The sequence below is a fragment of the Falco rusticolus genome, chromosome 1 (genome assembly GCF_015220075.1).
Source record: "Falco rusticolus isolate bFalRus1 chromosome 1, bFalRus1.pri, whole genome shotgun sequence".
Lineage (NCBI taxonomy): Eukaryota > Metazoa > Chordata > Aves > Falconiformes > Falconidae > Falco > Falco rusticolus.
In genome coordinates, this window is record NC_051187.1 from 10,113,203 (window position 1) to 10,131,162 (window position 17,960).

The window sequence follows — 17,960 nt, forward strand, 5'->3', positions numbered from 1 at the left end:
CACTCCCGCCCTGAGGGTCTCTGCTGCGGGCCCCACCATGGCCCTCCTCAAGCTCATCGGCCCCCGATGTGCTCTGATACTCCTCCTGGCTGTGCTGTGCGATGTGGTAGGGCTGATCATCCTCTTCATAGGAATTTTTGCTCCACTAAGCTCCTGGGACTTCTTCGTCTACTTGGGAGCTCTGCTGCTCGCCTTCAGCCTCGTCTTCTGGATCTTCTGGTACACGTTCAACATTGAGGTCCCCTTTAGAGAGCTGGGGTTTAACTAACCCACAGCTCCAGCAAAGCCGAAATGGAAACTTGCATTTGGAGGAGCAACATTACATGCTGGGAAGCTCCAAAGCATCTTCCAGTTGGTGAAAAGCATCCAAAAAGACTAAAGGAAAGGCCCTGCTGGTCCCCACAGCATCAATCAGCCAGATGGACTCTCAGGGGAAAGGTACCTACAGCTCAGCATGCACAGGGATCCTTTGCTAGGGTTGGGGAGTGCCAAGGTCTTGGCAGAGCAGCCAGACCTTCCTGCTGGTGACAGCCACTCTTCAGGAGTAACATTAGATTTTAAAATGCTCTGGAATGGATTAATGATGGAGAGGAACTTGGTTTTGATGAGATGAGCCTGTCTGAATGAATCTGGGGAGGGGATTTTGGTGGAAATTGGAGCTGGCTAGCATCTGGAGTTTATTTCCTCAGTTTTTCCCATCAGACGATGCTGTGAGTTGAGGGTCCTGGAGAGCTGCTGCTCTTTCGTGACAGCTTTTGGTAGCAGAGGGACAGGGAGGGCCGAGCCATCTCCCAGCGATACAGCCTGGGCAAATAGAGAAAGTCAATAAGGACTACCCAGATCCAGGCTGTTGCTTAGCACTAAAATGTCTGTGTAAATGGCCTGTCAGTGAGCAAACTGGACTGCTCACTGGCATACCCCCATCACACCAGTGTGCACTACTGGGCTGCCCAGGTTGGGAAGATTTTGCTAGGGGGGAGCTTTTTTCCAGCAAAGTAATGGGTAAAGTGAAAATCCAAGTGAAGGTTGTGTCAGCAAGGCACCGATATGATGTCCTGTACACAACCCAGTGAGGAATGCTGAATACAGGGAAACTAGGTACAAAGTGCCATGTTTGAGCACTGGTTTTGAGACTGTGCTTTCTTAATCTTGGGCTGGTCTATAACGTGCCTGGTTTGTTTGGCAGTTGCCCAACGGGCAGAAAGATCAGGCAGCATGGACCTTGGCTTGGTTCTGCAGCCTGGTCCTACAGCGCACGGGCAGGAGGGACCCACACACTGAGCATCAGCGCTTTCATTGCATGGAGGGGCTGGTGGTGACGTGGAAACATCCAGGTCAGCCAAGAGCTGTCAAAGGGCTCAGTTTTGGCCTCACCTATGAGCAGCAGCACCATCACAAAGCTTAACAGAGGTGGAAATGTCCGTGTGTCAGGAAAGCACTGCTGCACGGATAGCATCCTGCCTCCTCCCCAGCATCCTGCCTCCTCCCCAGCATCCTGCCTCCTTCCCAGCATCCCAAGGGCTTGTTATTTCCCATCACTGTGCTGGCAAGGCTGCTGGAGCCAATTAGCCTGAGGTAATTAATGAGCAGCCCCACAGTGCTCAGAGCTGTACAGTACATGATAAAAGGATGATGACAGTTGGAGGTGCCCCAGCCAGGAGCCCACCGTGCCCCCATGTGCCAAGAGCTGACCCTCGCCCCAAGGAGCTAATGGTTTGATAACTGTACATGAGACCAAGAGAAGGCAGAGATGGGGGAGATGTCCCCACTGACACACAGGTGAGTATTAGAGCTGAGACCAGACTCCCCTTTCTTCAGTTTTGGCATCTCAGCCAGGCCAGTGCCCCCAGGCATACATCTGCCGGTGCATACCACAGGAAAGTACCAAATGGCATGATTACTTGACAAATGCAAGTTGCTTGAGAGATTTCCTTGCACAGTTTTTCTCACTAAGCCTCTCTCTGATTTTACTTTATTTCTTGTCGTGTTGGCAGTGACTGCAAGAGGCAGCCAGGACATTTTCTTGACTGACCTGGGAGCGTGGAAGCTGTGGTGTTGAGTCACGGTGTTTTACAGCCCTACGCTTACCAGGATATCCAGACCAGGAGTTCAGCGTTACCCTCCACCACCAGGTCTCAATGTGCTTTTCCACCCATGTGCCCTTGGGAATACCTCCTTCAATAATTTCCTTGATGCACCTCCAGATAAGAGCCTGTAGCAAGCATTAGTTGGATACTGCAGCTATATATAAGGAAGAGCAGTAGTAACCAACACCCTCCTTTATTTGCTTTGGGATTTTTTATTGCTAATGCTAAGTCTGTTCAATCCAGCCTGTAAAGCTTGGCTGAGGGCTTTGTCACCATTCATTGTCTGTCCCTTGTTGGGTGCATGCCTGGGTGTGTTGCTCAGGGACAACACCCAGGGAGCTGGTGGCATCGCCCAGGGAACCCAGTGGGAGAGGGGTGCGAGGTCCCCCTCACCACTTGTTCCTCCTGCTTCCCGGGCTGGTGAGGCAGACCACTCCTGAATGGTGCTTGTTGGGGAGCAAAGTCTCTGCCAGCACCTGACGTTGGATGAGCCAGTGCCCCTCACCAGCACATGGCCTGGGGAAAGCTTTGGGGTGATGAGTAGTGGAGGGTAACGCTCACCCACCCAGGAAAGTGTTGTCAGCCCTGTGCCCAGACCTCCTGACATGCACTGATGAGGCTGTAACCAGCTCCAGGGAGGAGCAGAGGCCTCCAATGCACCCCACCACACACTGGCCGAGGGTCCTGCAGATCCCAGGATCCCACATTCCCAATAGGGTATTCCTGCTTGCACATTGTCCCCTCTCTGGTCCATCTGTGGTCTCTGATAGTCACCCAGCTCACACGGCTCCAGGCAGGGCAAGCACCATTCCCCAGCAGGATGCATGTGCAGGAGTGGTGCACAGGTCAAATCCAAACATCTCTCTGTATTTGAGTGTGTGCACAAGCTGCCTTCAGCATCCCTCACCTCCTCCAGGCAGCCGGCATGGAGAGGCACGGGCACAGGCAGGAGACACGGTGGCTTCAGTTTCCCCTGTGCACAGGCAGAAGCAATCAGCCAGGCCCAGCTACTGGAGCAAAAACCTCCCACTTGTGGTGTGTGCCCATGGCAGGGGACCATGGGATTTCTCTTCCCTGCCCCATCTTCTCCCACGGTGGGCACGCCTCAGCACCTCCAGAATACCAGCTCCGACGGCCTCCAATGTCGCTTTCCATCCCAGGGACATAGGTCCTTCCTTCTTCTGCTGTCCCCAAACCACAGTGGCTGGAGCAGAGCCCATGCCTGCCAGAGCCAGCCTCACCAATGGCAGGATAACACGAGTGAAGCATCTGTGAGTCCCTGTCGCTCAGAGGCTCAGTCCTGCGTCGCACTGGGAGAGCTGGCCCAAGCCCAGCACGTTATTGACCCAAGAGCTTATCTTTCACCATTGGGTTTTTGTGGTTTTGTACTTGGTCTGTTTGCTCCAGGCTGCTGTGGGGTGTTTTACAGCCATGGGCACGGCATAGCCCAGTGGGTATGGCACGGTGCCCATGAGTGCAGGGCACTGGGAACCAGCAGCCCTCCTCCGCTCCCTGACCGGTCTGTGCTCCCCAAGTCACCCCACTGACCCTAGCAGCCCATCACTGAAAAAAAGCACCCTCAAGCTCTTCCTGCCCTGATACTTTAACCCCAAAATGCTGCAGAAGTGCATGCCAGGAGTCCTTTTCCATGACTCATGCTGCTGTCAGGGGTCTGGGCCCCCCCACACCTCCTCTGCATGGCATCACAGCCACAGCACCCCCATTCTGCACCAGGGGGGCACCAGGGGGAATACCAACCCAAACGACGCCAAGTGTTTGCTCATGTGTCTAGATCTTCAAGGGGGAAAAAAATCCTCTTTTTGTGACCAAATATTAGTGGCTTTCCTCATGCCCTGACCTGGGCTGATCCTGAATATCACTGGGCAGCCCACAATGTCCAGCTCAGAAGCTGACATGGCTGCACACACAGGCATCGTGGACATCACGGACATGCTGTTTGTCACCCAGGAGTCTGCTGGTGCTTCTGTCTTAGATCTGTCTGGTGGTCAATGGTCCCCTGAGCCCCAGTGTTTTGACTTTACATGTCTTAATTGAGAGATCTTGAATTTCTTAGATATCACCAGGGTCTGTCAAAGTATTCACATTTCTTTTCACTGTCTATTTATAGGGAAACAGAAAAGGACCCGTGTGACCATAAGGAGCAAGCCGATGAAGAGGAGTAGCACCAAACACAGAGTGTTGTGCTGCTCTTGCAAAGCCTTCACTCAAAATACAGAGAGCTGTGCTATGCTGATCTGCTGGGCACACCGTTACCACGCTGGGCACAAGTGCTCCAGGCACCCCTCGAATGATGGATACCTTTTTCGCATCCTCTCTAAGAACATCGCACTCACACTTACACGCTGCTGTTGTCTCAGAGAGCCCAACGCAAGCAACCTGGAAGCAGCAGAGCCACTGCAAGCTGCCCTGGCTGTGGGCTTATGCAGATCAGCAGGATCTGGCTGACCAGCTGGACCAGTTCTTCGAACCTCACTAAAGGGATGTGAAGAACTGGTTCAACAGGGCTCCCAGCTGGAGAGGCTGCCTGAGGTGCAGCTGACTCCAGGCTCAGGGACCTTCTCTGTACATTGATGCAGTCAGCAGGAGAAGGAGGCAGCAAAACAGAACGGGACAGAGGATTTCCTAAGTAAGATCCAGCTGCTGGGTGGATAGAGGTCTTAGGTACATTTTACCTAATGTCACCAAGGTCTTAGGCACTTTCTATGTGGTATTTAATGAAACACTCAGAAGATCTTGGTTCAAAGAACTGCTGCAGCTGTGGACAGTTGCAAAGGCCAGGAAAGGATTTAGTGCTTCAGCTGTCAAACCAGCTTCCCGGCTGACTCAAAATACAAATCTCAGGTGAGAGGAGAGGACACCAAGAGACCCATATCTCCATCCTCCTGTGTTCCTGATCCAGTATTCAACTGACCATAAAGACACTTGTGTAGGATGGAAGCATATGTAACACCTCTCAACTAGGTTGTTCAGCACTTCCCATTACAGACGCCTCTTTTCAGTTGTTTAAAACTTTGCCAAAATTTATTTCTTTGAGATTTCCCATCCTGGAGAATCACCTCTGAAATGAAGTTTGGGGTTCTCCTCAGCCCTTCACCCTGCAGACCGGCTGACAGGACAGCGCTGGCCCTCAGGGACTTCTCTGTAAGTCAAGACACAGTCTGCTGGCCGGGCTCAACAGGGAGATGTGTTGATCTGATGTGGGAGAGATGTCCCCACCATATCAGAAAGATCTCCACACACTTCCCTGTGGTGATGGAGGTGTGGTTTGGTCCCCATGTGCACATGCTGCTGGCATTCAGCCCAGCTCCATCAGCCGTTTCATGCTGAGTTACGGAGGCCTCAGGAACAGCATGCAGAGAACAAAACACTTGGGTCTCCAGAGGGAGGGCCGAGGATGCTCACCTTCACTGCTGGCTAGACAACAGCATGGACCATGTAACACTTTGTGGGTGATATCAGGCCTTTGGTGTCCTTGCAGTCTTTACTTTTAGCACCTTGCACCAATCAAAGTGGCAGTGGGGTTTTCAGGCAAGTTGTTCAATAGGGGAACTACTGGTTGTAGGGGAAACTAGCAGCTCTTCTCTGTCCCTAGGGCATGAGACTGGTGACAGGGCTGGCACCTCAGCCCCTGCCATGAGGAGGCAGCTGGTGTCCCCTGTAGACATCTAACCATCCTGTCTTCCCGGCCTGTGAAGGGAGGCTCCCTGCTCAGTCCCACAGATGCGTTGTGTACAAACACTACAACCTCAAAGCACTGAAATAACTTATATTTGAAACCTAGGTGTATTTGGGCCCTAACCCTGTCCCGGGTAGAACAGGGACCACCTCCCAGTTCCCAGAGTTGTCCCACTAAGGGATGCCATCAAGCACATGGAGCAGGGTGTGAGGCTGTCTTCCAGGGATGCAAAGCAGAGCAGAGCCCGTGCCAGGGTGTTTTGCAGTGTTCTGTTCCGTTATGTTCTGGGGGAACCATTTTAGTGTCACCTTTCTGGGACTTTTTTAATTAAAGTTGCTACATTCCTTTTCACAGCTGTTTGTCTACTGGCAGTAGGTGGTGGGGGAGAGTGGAAACCTGTAGTTGCATCAACTCTCTTGAAAAGTAGCTCTTACACAAGAGAGAATGAGAGCTAGAAAATGTGGTAATATGCATGGGAAAAACTGCAGAGGCAGAACATCAGTGGCAAACATCAGCAACATTAATCCTTCTCTGGCAATATGGAAAGATCCCCTGCAAGTAAGCTTTTTTTTTTAAAAAAAATCTTTTAAAAGCACAGGCACTGCTGGCTCTTCTGTATTTGCAGTCAGTGTGGCAGTGGGTCATTAACTAATTCTTTTTTGTTCAAAGATAAAATCATGTTAAGAGGATCTCTGAGATTTTTGCAAATTCTGATGACTCTAGAAGCAGGGACTTTTAGGAAACAGCAGTTGTCAGGAGATTGCTGACCATAACCCCAAGGTAAGCAACAGCACTGTCTCTGCAAACGACTGCCCTCTGCCCCAGGCAGGAGCTGACCTTCTCTGGGGCTGATGGATGGGGTGGGATGCAGCAGGATGAGCAGCTCCTCCACCCTCTGCACCCTGGGCCAGGGCTGACTTCACCCTCAGACCATTTCCTTACACCCTCCAGGGCCTTGCTACTTGTGGGCTCACTTTTCTGTCCCCACCCAGTGGTACTGCTGTTCAGTTGCTGGTATCAGTCATACTCAGGGCGTGCAGCACCTGCAGACACAGCACCGTCAAAGGATCCCGGTGCCTGCCCCATCTTCCTGCTCTTCCAGCAAAGCAACACACGTTCAAGCAGCGGGGGCATGACCGGTCCTGCACCAGCCAGAGGAATCAGCTTGGAGTGATGGAGCTCAATGCAATCCCAGTAGGGAATCCTGGAGGGACAGGCTCCAGGGTCTGCTGCAGCAGGAGCCCCCCTGCTTGTTCCCTGCTGTCGCTGGGTGGCAGGGGGGGGCCTGTCTGACAGGTCCCCAGGGTGAAGGACCACGGCAGGGTGCTTTGCAATGTGCATCCCTGCCTGCTACAGAGGCAGCAGCATCCGCAGCTGGAGGCTGGTCTCTCCATGCATCTTCTGCCTGTGTTGAGGCAAACCAAGGTCTGGCTTTGCTGGGGAGCTTGGCCGTGGAGGCCCCAGTATTCTGGCTGGGCTGAAACAGCCACTGCTGGATCTGAGTTGCAGACCCCTGGAAGTGACATACAGCCCCTAAGGGCAGATGAGACCCTTTGTGCTTCTCCTTGCTTTCCCAGTGCTCTGGGAAGTCAGGGGCAACTACAAATATCACAATCTCAATGATGCAGCAGGACTTACCAATAGGGTAGAGAAAAGGCAGAGACAAATTCCGGAGAGGTGCAGATAAAAAGTGATGCAATGGGCATGAGATCCACTGAGGGAAATTTCAACGGGATTTAAATTTTAAAAAACTACAGTGAGAGTGGTCACAGACTAGGACAGGATTGTAGAGAGCTGGGGGCAGGGAGGATCTCCAACCTTAGAGCATTTCCAGACTTTACTGGTCAAGGTTCTGAGCAAACTCACCTAACTATGAAGTTGACCCTGCTTTTAGCAGAGGCTGGACCAGATACCTTCAGAGACCCTCCTAAACCACGTTAGGCTGTATGTTAAACTTAACACTTTTGAAAGCCATGTAAGTGCAGAAATTTCTGCAGCACACCAGCCACTCCAGCAAGGTCTCTCTCAACCCCACAAGTCCTCCAGTGTCCTAAGTGGCAGGCCCGGTCCAGTGTCCCATGTCCTCAGCATAAAGAACAGCTTGGAAATTCTCAAGACACAGGGAATGATACAGAGAATCCTGGTCTGGCTTTGCTATGCAGCAATCAGACCGGGAAGATGTTCCAGGAGGTTCTGCCTCCCATTCTCCTCACTTCTAATAACTCGGCTGCCTGCGGTCCCTCCTACCCACAGCATGGATGGAGACCTCATCCATGTCCTCCACAGCCCTCCTCCAAGTGACTGGGACTCCATAGACCTCAAGGACTGTTAGGGTGGGCGAGACCGCGCTGTGACCCATGCAGGGTCTCTGAAAAAGACTGATCTGTTGAAGGGCCTCCAGATCAGATTTATGGCTGAAGCTGAGTCCATAGAGACCTATTCTCAGATTCAGGGCAAAAGGGAAGACAAGAGTATGATTTTTTTCTAATCTCCAGCTACCGTCACACCCTCACCAGGAGCCAGAGACAGCGTGTGGCTGCGCTGAGCCCAGAGCTCTTGTCCTCTCTCAGGCAGAGGCAGAACCTTGTCCCTGAGCTGCCTGTTGTGACAATGCACTCAGAAGCGTCATTCACCCCACGGAGCTGTTTGTGGCAGTACTTAGAGGAGGAAAAGCATGATCCTGCTTGTTTTTTATGAGGAAGTACAGGGGCATCTGCCTCGGGGCTGCCAGCAGAAGCAGAGACACATCCCTGCAGCCTCGGGGGCTGCCAGGGAAGGGAAGGGATGGGCAGTTCCCCGGCATCTTGCTACCTTGCTACCCCTTCCATCCCCCAGCCCAGCCCCGCTGCTTTTCCCAGCCTCCATTAACGAACGGGGCTCTGTTGATGCCTGCCTTAGCCCTGGCCACATGCCAAATGCATCAGCCCAGGAGTGTTAGCCAGAAGCTAATTGCTGCTCATTTGAAAGGTAACTGCAAGCCCCACAGTCCTTAGCAAGAGGGGTGGCAGGAGGTGCTGATGTCACAGCAGCCAAAGGTGCTGGTCCAGGGGTTTCGCTGTAGCCACTGGATGCAAAGCTGAAGAGCAGCTCCTGGTGACACGCGGGCCCCTGGCAGCAACCACATCCCCGTGCATCTCCAGGGCCGGCTGCTGCTCCAGAGCCTGGCTGGGAGGAAACCAGCCACCAAAGCACCAGCGATGGCTGGGTGGCTCGGCTGTCCAGGTGGGCCTGGTGGCTAGCGCTTTCCCTGAGCGGCCACCAAGCTAAATCACAACTGCCGCTACTGATGCTCAGCAGTGCTTCATGACTGCTCTCCACCCACTCTTGATACAGCCAGTTCCCAGGGAATGAAAACCTTGGGACCAAACCCTTCCACCAGGTCAGGGGCCAGGGCTGGCCAAGATCGCTCCAGCAGGTGCAGTCATCAGCTCTCCCCAGGGATGTGCTCCCCTCTGGGTCCCTGGAGGTCCCTGATGTCACAGCAACCACCTGGAATCCTGGATTGTACCAGTGCCTGGCTGCTCCAAGCCCTGAGGCATCTGACTAGGCAGGATGGGTTTTCTAGGAGGCACCTTACTGTTAAGTAAAGCAGCCTTGGGCTTTGCTATCACACACAAATGTGTCTTAGCATGTAGCTTCTTACTCACCCCCTGACTTCCCTGCACTCAGGCACCCCATGGTGGATTACAAACCCTGCTTGTCTTCAGCTCTGCTGCAGAAAGGATCCCTAAGGGTTCCTGTACACGTGCCAGGACCTGCCCATAGAGGGTGAGCTGGGTGCCCAGCACTGGTGATGCAGCACCCCTGGGCACACCCCACCACAGCATCACTGATCCCTGCCAGCACCCAGAACTGGTAGCATCAGACACAGGTCTGCTGCAAGTGACCACGGGGAGCACTGCCCATCCATCAGCAGAGCAGTAACACCTGAGACCAGGAGAGTGGTTTTCCCGGCTCAATTTGCTGTTGTGAAACAGGACATCACATAAAGCAAAACTTGATGAAAAGAAGCTCCTCGTAGAAAACATATTTACAGGTATTTTTCAGCAGTGGCTGGAAAGAAAGTGCAGACCTTTGATGATATTCCAGGGCTTTTTTCATGGTAGATTGCTGATTTTTTGACAAAAAGATCTGTAAGAATGACACAGGGAAGCATAAAACCTCCCCAGCCAGTAGCGCAGAACGTGTCCCAGGGTGCTGCTGCCAGGCAATGCAGAGGGGTGCAGGGCTGGCTACATGCTCCTCTGGCTCTGCTGCGCCGTGCTGCAAACAGCCATCAGGGGAGAATAAATCAGACCCTCACCAAGGGAGTGGCTCCAGCCCAGCTCCTGTCCCCGTGATCCCCCAGCCGAGGGCTTGGGGATCTCAGCCCTGTGAGCTACCCCTGCCATGGGCTAGTGAGGACACTAGCCAAGTCCCTCATGCACTGCCAAACACCTAGTCCCCTTGCAGGCTTGGAAAACCCCACTCTTCTGCAAAGCCCAAGAAGAAGAGTCCAGCCCAGCACCATGCCCCATACGCTGGCACAGGTGGACAATGTAAAAAGGTGTCTGCCATGTGCTGGAGATGGAGCCAAAAGGATCTTGGCTGGAGAGACCCAGGCATAGGGACAGCCAGCTAGGTCAGTGTCACCTCCTGTCCATGTCCCACACCAGCCACGTTGGACACACCGGGCCAGCCCCACTCCAGGCTCTGGATGACACTGCTCTCCATGGCCCTGGCTCGGTGCAGGGGAGGGGAGGGAGCTCGGAGGAGCCACCTTCTCAATTATTCATGGTGAGATCTCAGCTGATGGAGCTGGGGCTTTCAGAGGCTGGCTCCTAATGGAGCCTGCTGACGTGTCTGGTCGGTAAGCACTCCTGGGCCCTGCACAATTCCCACTTCTCCCATCTCCATGCCATAAAAATGCCACCTTCTCCTACTAATGATGCATTATGCAGCCATTATTCAGGGTTCATAGCCCTGCTGCCATCATGCAAAGATCTGGAGCTGTTAGTGTGGGAAGGGCAGTGTGGGCTCTCCAGCCAGGGAAAATCACACATGCTGGAATCTGCAGGAATCCTGCTCGCACTGCAGGGTGAAGGACGGATGACAGGCCATCTGACATCAGCTTGCACAGGGAGGAGAAAAGGTACCAACAGGCATAGCTAGAACACAGCGTGGCCTGCAGACACCCCACCCCAACTCTTTCAGGCAGAGGAAGGGAAGGAGATGACAGAGGACACTTGGAGCCACATCAGCTGGCACCCGAGCTGCTGCAGACCAGCTAGCATGATGTGCTGATTGCCTGCAGTACAACTCCACCTGCAGAGTTAAAGGATGCCATGGGTGATGGGTGGAGGCAGTGGTGGGAGATGACTCAGGAATGGCAGAGTTAATGATTGGACATTGTGCAGGAGAACACGTTAAATGCTGCATCAGGAATGCCTGCCAGCTCCTCAGCTGTCCTGGCTCTGTCCCTTTGCAACACTGGCCAGGGTTTCCTGGGACCCTCTCCTATCCACATGGACATCCCACACCAGCTGGGTAGAACTAGAAACATGACCTTGGTGTATGCACAACTCAAGGTGCCACATAACCAGAGAGGGGGGTCATGAGGGCCACAGTATCATGGCAAGGCTTATATCACCTTGAATAGTCCTATCACCCCTGTGCCCGCTTTACCTACTGTCCATCCCACAAAGGGAGCTGGGGAGGTCCACCCGCAGCCCCTTATCCTCACACAGGCAGGCATACCTCCGCCTAATACCCATTCTCATACTGACCTGACACTTCATCCATCCATCTATCTATTCATCCCCATGAACTCATCACACAACTACTCTTCTAGCTCAAACCAGCGCTCCACCCAGTGAATACTCATCTCTGAGTACTTGGGAGAAATGGCTCAAACCTGGGGCGGTTTTGGTGCCCTGTCCTAAAAGAAGAGCATTAAACCCTTGTGGTCGTGGTGTGGACTGGTGTTCCTGTAGGGGCTACACGAGGGCAGGAGATATCTCTTTCCAGAGGGCAGAAGACATGTCGATGGGATGGATCTGTACCCCCATCCTTCTCATGAGAGGAGAAGCATCCTCAGAAGGCCCTGCATGGGCCCTAGTCATCCCTCAACAGGGTCCCCAAACCTGTAGCAGGAGATAGGAGCTTCATCCACATAGCCATGTTTATAAAATCGCATCACTCGCAGAGACATCCTGACCCCTTCTCCAGCCAACTGGCACCCAGGGAAGGTCCCCAAGCCAGCCTGCCTGGATGAGCAGTGGCAATGCCTGGCAATACATGCCAACGTGCCCTGCCTGCAGCGTGCAGTGCCCAAGAGCACAGAGGCTGGATGCTCATTTGGGATCACGTAGCCTGGTGGATCTCATTGCCCAGGAGCCCTGACACCTGCCCAGGGGCGAGTGGGAAAGGCTGGTTTTGGGGATGTCCCATGATGTCCCCCCAAGCACAGACGGGGCCATGCATCCATGGCATGAGATGGTGCCCACTGCAAGTGGGCTGAGAGCTGGAGTCAGTACCCTGAGAGCTGTGACCTGCCCATCCTGCCACTGAGTTAGAGCCATGTGTCTGTGATCATCTAGCCTGTGGCCACACTGCAGGGCTCCTGGGAAGAAACATGGCCTGGAGACCTCTCCTACTACAGCAAAAGAGAAAACACCTCTCACACCCTGGGACCCTAATGACCCTGCCCAGGACTGGGTTGTCCCCACTGAGCACAGCTAGGGTGACGGAGAGCTCCAGCCCCACCACGGTGGAGGAGATGAGCACTACACAGTTCAGAGGGATGGGACATGCCTAAACTAACCTAAACTAAAAGACAAGGGGGACTTAATTTGCTTTAAAATCAGGTCACAAACAGGGTCCACAGCATGGCTGTGCTGGCCATCAAGAGATCAGTCCACCAGTTCCCTCCATGGGGACAACTGGTGCCACAGTCCTAGGGCCATGCCAGTGGCATGGAAGATGCCCAGTCTCTCACTTCAGCTCCAGTACCTCTTTGGAAAATGCTCGCTGAGGCACACATGCATAGGCAGCTGCTGGAAATAAAACACACGGGCATGACAACATGCATGGAAACACGCGGACCAACAGTCACACACATCCCCCCATGCACACAGGCAGCTGCTTGCTGGACGTAGGGACACACGGACACACACGCAAATACACACACACATGCTCTCCCCCTGCCCACAAATACCCACCCCCAGCCCAGGCTGGGCTTTAGTTCTTGCCGTGTGCTTGCAGGGCAGTCCCAAACTGACACCAGGGATTCCAGCATCTTGCCCCATGCCTGAGAGCCCTTTGTCCTCATCACCGAGGCATACAAAGTCCCTATCCACCAGCAACCTGTCCTCTCCTCCAGAGCTGCCTAGAGGACATGTCCCTGGGCCTTTAGCTATGCTAACACCATGAGGTGACCCTTGATTTTGTGTGCATGCAGGCTGGTCTTCCTTATCTGCAGGAGAGAGCCATTAGCTTCATCTGCACATGCGCATTAGGGAGTAATCACCCTAATGGGCTCCACCAGTTGCCTGGCCCATGCATTCCAGGTTACTGCCTTGGGTGGCCTCCACTGCTGATGAGCAGAGCCTGGCCTCTGGGCTCCTACCTGTGGGCAGGGGATGTGGCTCCAGCATCACTGGGGCCTCCTGTGGACTTGGGATGGGAGACCCCAACCCTCTCCAATGCTGGATAGAGTACAGGATGAGCAGGGCTGGACCAGGTAGGTCAGTGTGGAGGGGTCTCTGATGGGAGCCACGGGGTGAGCTGTGTGTTGGGGAGGGGGGGCATTTGGGATGCAATACCAGTGACACACAGACATGATGGAGCCAGGGCACCCAGGGCACCATCAGGAGCTGCTGGCAGCTCTCAGCTTAAATCACAAGCGCTGGCTGTGTGCCGGGAGCCCACAGCTAAGGTGAGGTGCAAGGTGCTGTGTGGGGCTCTTCATCAGCGAATTTGGCCATAAGTGAGCAACCAGCTGCCCACAGCCCCATGCTGGTGTATCTGCTGACAGACATGGCGAGGCCAAAGCAGACTATGCGTGTGTCCCTGCCACGGGTGGTGTGCAGGGTGGACATCTGCAGAGAACGCTACCATCCAATACGTGTCCCAGAGCTGCAGGCACGTTATCCTTGGGACACTAGGACACCATGATAAACCACAGCACTGAGTTACTCCGGACTGAACTGGAAATGGCCCCAGTATCCTCTAATAGACACGTGCCTGGTGGGGGGACAAGTTGTACAGCACCTGGGGGCTCTTGTTTGCTGGAGATCCAAACACCTCCCCCAGGGACCATCAGCAGAAAAGGGCTCAGGAAGGTCTGTCACCGGCCATCAGCTTTAATAACAACGCAGGGTGATGGCAGCTTTTCCATCTGCACAGGAAGGGCCTGGGAGCATGTGTCCCGAATGCAGGCAGACTCCAACCTAAAACAACAGACACCCATGCCTCTGGGAGCACCAAACACTGGCCCTGCTGCCTGGAGATGAGGTGGCGATGGTGGGGACATGGCGATGGTGGGTGATCAGCTGGCCCTGAGCAGCAGGCATGATGCGGGCTGATGCAGCGGGTCTTGGTGTGAACGTGCCCTGACTCGTGCCCGCGGGCACAGGAGCGTGCCACCCCTAGCAGAGCTAGTGGATGCTCAGCACAGGATTTCCCAGGGCATCTCCAGCCTCTTGCTGCCTGGCCCTCACCCACCCCAGGCAGGGGGCTGGGGGTCCAGCGTGCCTGCCCCTGCCAGCCCTGCCAGCCGTCCCTGGCCAAGCAGTGCCACCCTGTGGCAAATGCCCTCCGTGCTTCCAAAGGGGGTGGGTGATGCCCCTGGGCCCCCACCCCAGGCCTCTTGGTCCCTGGCACGGGCTGCCCCTGATGAAAACACCCCACTGAGCCCCTCTCCTCTGGTCCAGCGTGTGGCCCCGAGACAGCACAAGACATCCCATCTCATCCCCCTGCTGCCACTGAAGCCCTTTCCTCTCCCTGCTGCCCTGCCCAAATATCTCCAGGGCTCTAGCAGCAGTGGGTTGCTGCAGCCCAGCCCCTGGGGAGCCCCTCGGGATGCAGATGGCGGGGGGTGGGGTGGGGTGGGGGGTGGGGGGAGCATTCCTACCTCCTAGCAGCACTCTGCCAAGGGGCTGGTTCCCTGGTACTCTGTATTAACTCCCCAGACAGACTAATAATAAGGTTTGTTATTAAATAATGAGTCCTGGACGCGTCATTATCAGGTAATAATTTCTTATGAAATAGGATTCCCATTCCAGTGCAGTGTCTCAACACTTTTCCCCAGGCGATCTCCCAGTGCTTTGTGCAGGGGTCAGTGTTGTTGTGCCCTGGGTGTGGGTGGGGAAACTGAGGCACGGGGTGGGGAAGTGCAGTAACAGCATCACAGGGAGAAGCTGGGCAGCCAGCAGCCCAGGCAGGGCATGGTGTCCTGATTGTAACCCCAGGAAAAGGGCTGGGATACCATCAACTCCTCTGCCCCACGCCTCTCACCCCTTTCCAGCCCCAAGTGATTCTTATCTGTTCCCCTGAAATGTTCTGGCTGATCCCAAAGCTCCTCAGTGGCACTGCTGCCCATGCCTGTCCTTCATGCTCAGCCATGCAATGGGAACCTCTCTTCGGGAGCATGGGAATCATGTGCCAGCCTTCCACCCTGCCACCAGCTCCCACGGGCGATGATGAGGGATGTCCTGGTCCTCCTAGGCACGTTGGGGTGCTCGTGAAAGGGTCACATTCCTGAATGATGGGGCTGAGAGCAGCACCCACGGGGCCAGGGACTGGGTCAGGAGGACAAAGGTGGCAATGAGGATGCAGAAGCTGTGTTGGGGTGCACAGCTGGGAAAAACACAATGAAGGACCCCAGCATCAGTGGGCAGCTCCAGCATGGGGGTGACCAGCAGCCCCCACTTCCCCTGGGAGCAGGCATGGAAGGTCCCAAATCTTAGCTGTGCATCTCAGAAGCCTGCTCCCCTCCCAAACCAGGGATCCTGGGGTGAAGGGCTGAGACTCCCCTAAGTGGGACCCGTCCCAAACGGCAGAGCTGGGAGGCACGTGGGCTGAGCACGCCTAACCTGCTTGCATAGGTGAAAATGTGCCGTTGGGTATTAACTCCTGGGAGCTGAATATAGGGATGAGGAAATACCGCTCTGCCAAGACACAGGGCTCTGGCAGAGAGAGCAGGGTGCAATCCCAAATCTGCCTCCTTATACAGTCCAGACCTCTGGTTTAGCTCCCTGCCCACACCCCTCTGCCTGCGCCTGCATCCCCAGGGCAGGAGGGGTGCTTGTGGCACCGGGAGGAAGGCCACAATCCTGGGGAGCTCAGAGAGGGACGTGAGGGAGGGCAAGGCTGGGACTGCCTGGGGGATGGGCTGGCATCCCTTCCCACCTGATGGCTCTGCAGGAAGGGGAGCACTGGCTGGCAGAGGGGAAGGTGAGCTCACAGGGGCCAGGATCACTCTGTCCATCCTCCGGTTTCACTGCTGTTGTTGCCAGGTAGCTAGAGGCTCTGACTCACCTTCACATCTTTGGGATAGAAAGCCATGAATTTCTGTGCCAGGGTGGCTGCATCACGTAACCCCTTGACCCCAACAGCCTGGGGAGCCTGGGGACCTCCAACCTGGCAGCCCTGATCCTCCAATGGACAGAGCCCTTGGCTGTCCCTGGGCTCTGGGTACCTGGGTGCCATGGTCACAGCCCCCCAGCAGCTGGGATGGAGGGGAGGGACCAGCGTGGCCCTCTCACCACCCCACCCCCCACACACATGCTGTCCCAGGGTGCAGGAGGAGCAACCACACTCTCTGCTAAGACACTGGAGGAACCCACTAGCAGGGTCTGACCCACCATATTTTAACCAAAAGAGGCAGAAAACTCCAGCAGTGACACTGCGAGCACCTGGAGAGCTGCAGAAAGGTCTGAAAGTCCATTTGGTCCCATGTCAGATGAGAGAGCTTCACCTGAAGCTGCTTCTGGGCTTTCTCCAGGGGTCTTTGAAGAGAGGTTCCAGCCCTAGCTCTGTCCCAGCATCAGTGACACCACTCTAGTATCTGAGCTGATCCCATCCCTTCTACGAGTCCCTCTTCACCAGCAGTAGCCAAGGGAGCACAGCCGCCAGCATGGCCACAGTCAAGATGAGGAGGACGGCGAGGGCAATGGGTGACTGGCAGCACTTCACCCCCAGGGCCGAGCTGGATGACAGCGAGCTCTGTGTGTCCACTCTGCTTCTCCCCCCCAGAGAGCCACAGTCCGTGTCCACCAGTGGCATCCCGTGGTCGCTGATGACAAAGATGTGGGCTTCCCGCGCCAGCTCTCCTGGGACCCCCTGTGAGTCCATGGGGCTGTTCCCTGTGCTGCAGCACCGATCAAAGCTCTGTACCGGCATCACAAAGTGGCTGGGCACCACCAAGGTGTTGCTGGCTTCTGCTTTGGTCAGATGGGACAAGGAGGAAGGTGACAGAGGCATCTCCAGTGTCCGGGGATTGGTGCCTGCCTTGGGTGGCCATAGAGCCGCCTTCTTGCTAAGGAAAGTCACGTAGCGGCAGACGGGGCAGATGATGCTGCTCTGGACCTGGCCGTCGAGCTTGGTGGAGAGCAGGCACTTCACCAGGCAGTCGTGGCAGAAGGTGTGCCCGCAGCTGAGCTTGCGGTGCATGGCCTCCAGCGGGTGAAACTTCTCGTAGCACACTGGGCACTCAGCTGGGGGACCCTCCTTGCTGGACGAGGTCTCAGACATCCCTGCTCTGTCAGCCATGGGCGCTCCCCAGCTGCAAGGAAGAGATGAGATGGGTTAATAAGGGTCTCGGATGCAATGGCTAACATGATCCATCTCTTCATCTCTCCTCCTCCTCCCTGCTCTCTTGTCTTTGCCCTCTTGCCCTAACAGATGCAGTGGATGGCTACTAGGCATGGTCTCAACAAGGCAGGACATTTTCAGGAGCATTAAGCTTCTCAGTGTGGCCCTTGGGGCAAGAGAGAGATGATGGGAGGACCGAAGCTCCAGAGCCACCAGGGGCAATAAGCTCTGGCTGCAAAATCACATGGGAAAAGGTATGACCCCCTGGGTGGAGCTGTGTCTGCCTGCTCCGTGCCTCATACAGGTGAAGCAAGTTCAGCTTGTGTCACGAGTGCCTCTGTCACTACTGCCAGCTCCCGGTAGACAGGGGTGGGTGGGAAGCC

General features: G+C 55.0%; 1 protein-coding gene across 1 annotated transcript; it reads right to left on the reverse strand.

Annotated features, from left to right (window-relative positions):
* Window positions 1-16,851: 16,851 nt before the first annotated feature.
* RNF222 (ring finger protein 222) lies at window positions 16,852-17,517 on the reverse strand. Its single transcript, XM_037383946.1, has one exon. The coding sequence runs from the start codon at window positions 17,515-17,517 to the stop codon at window positions 16,852-16,854; it is 666 nt and encodes a 221-aa protein (XP_037239843.1).
* Window positions 17,518-17,960: the final 443 nt, after the last annotated feature.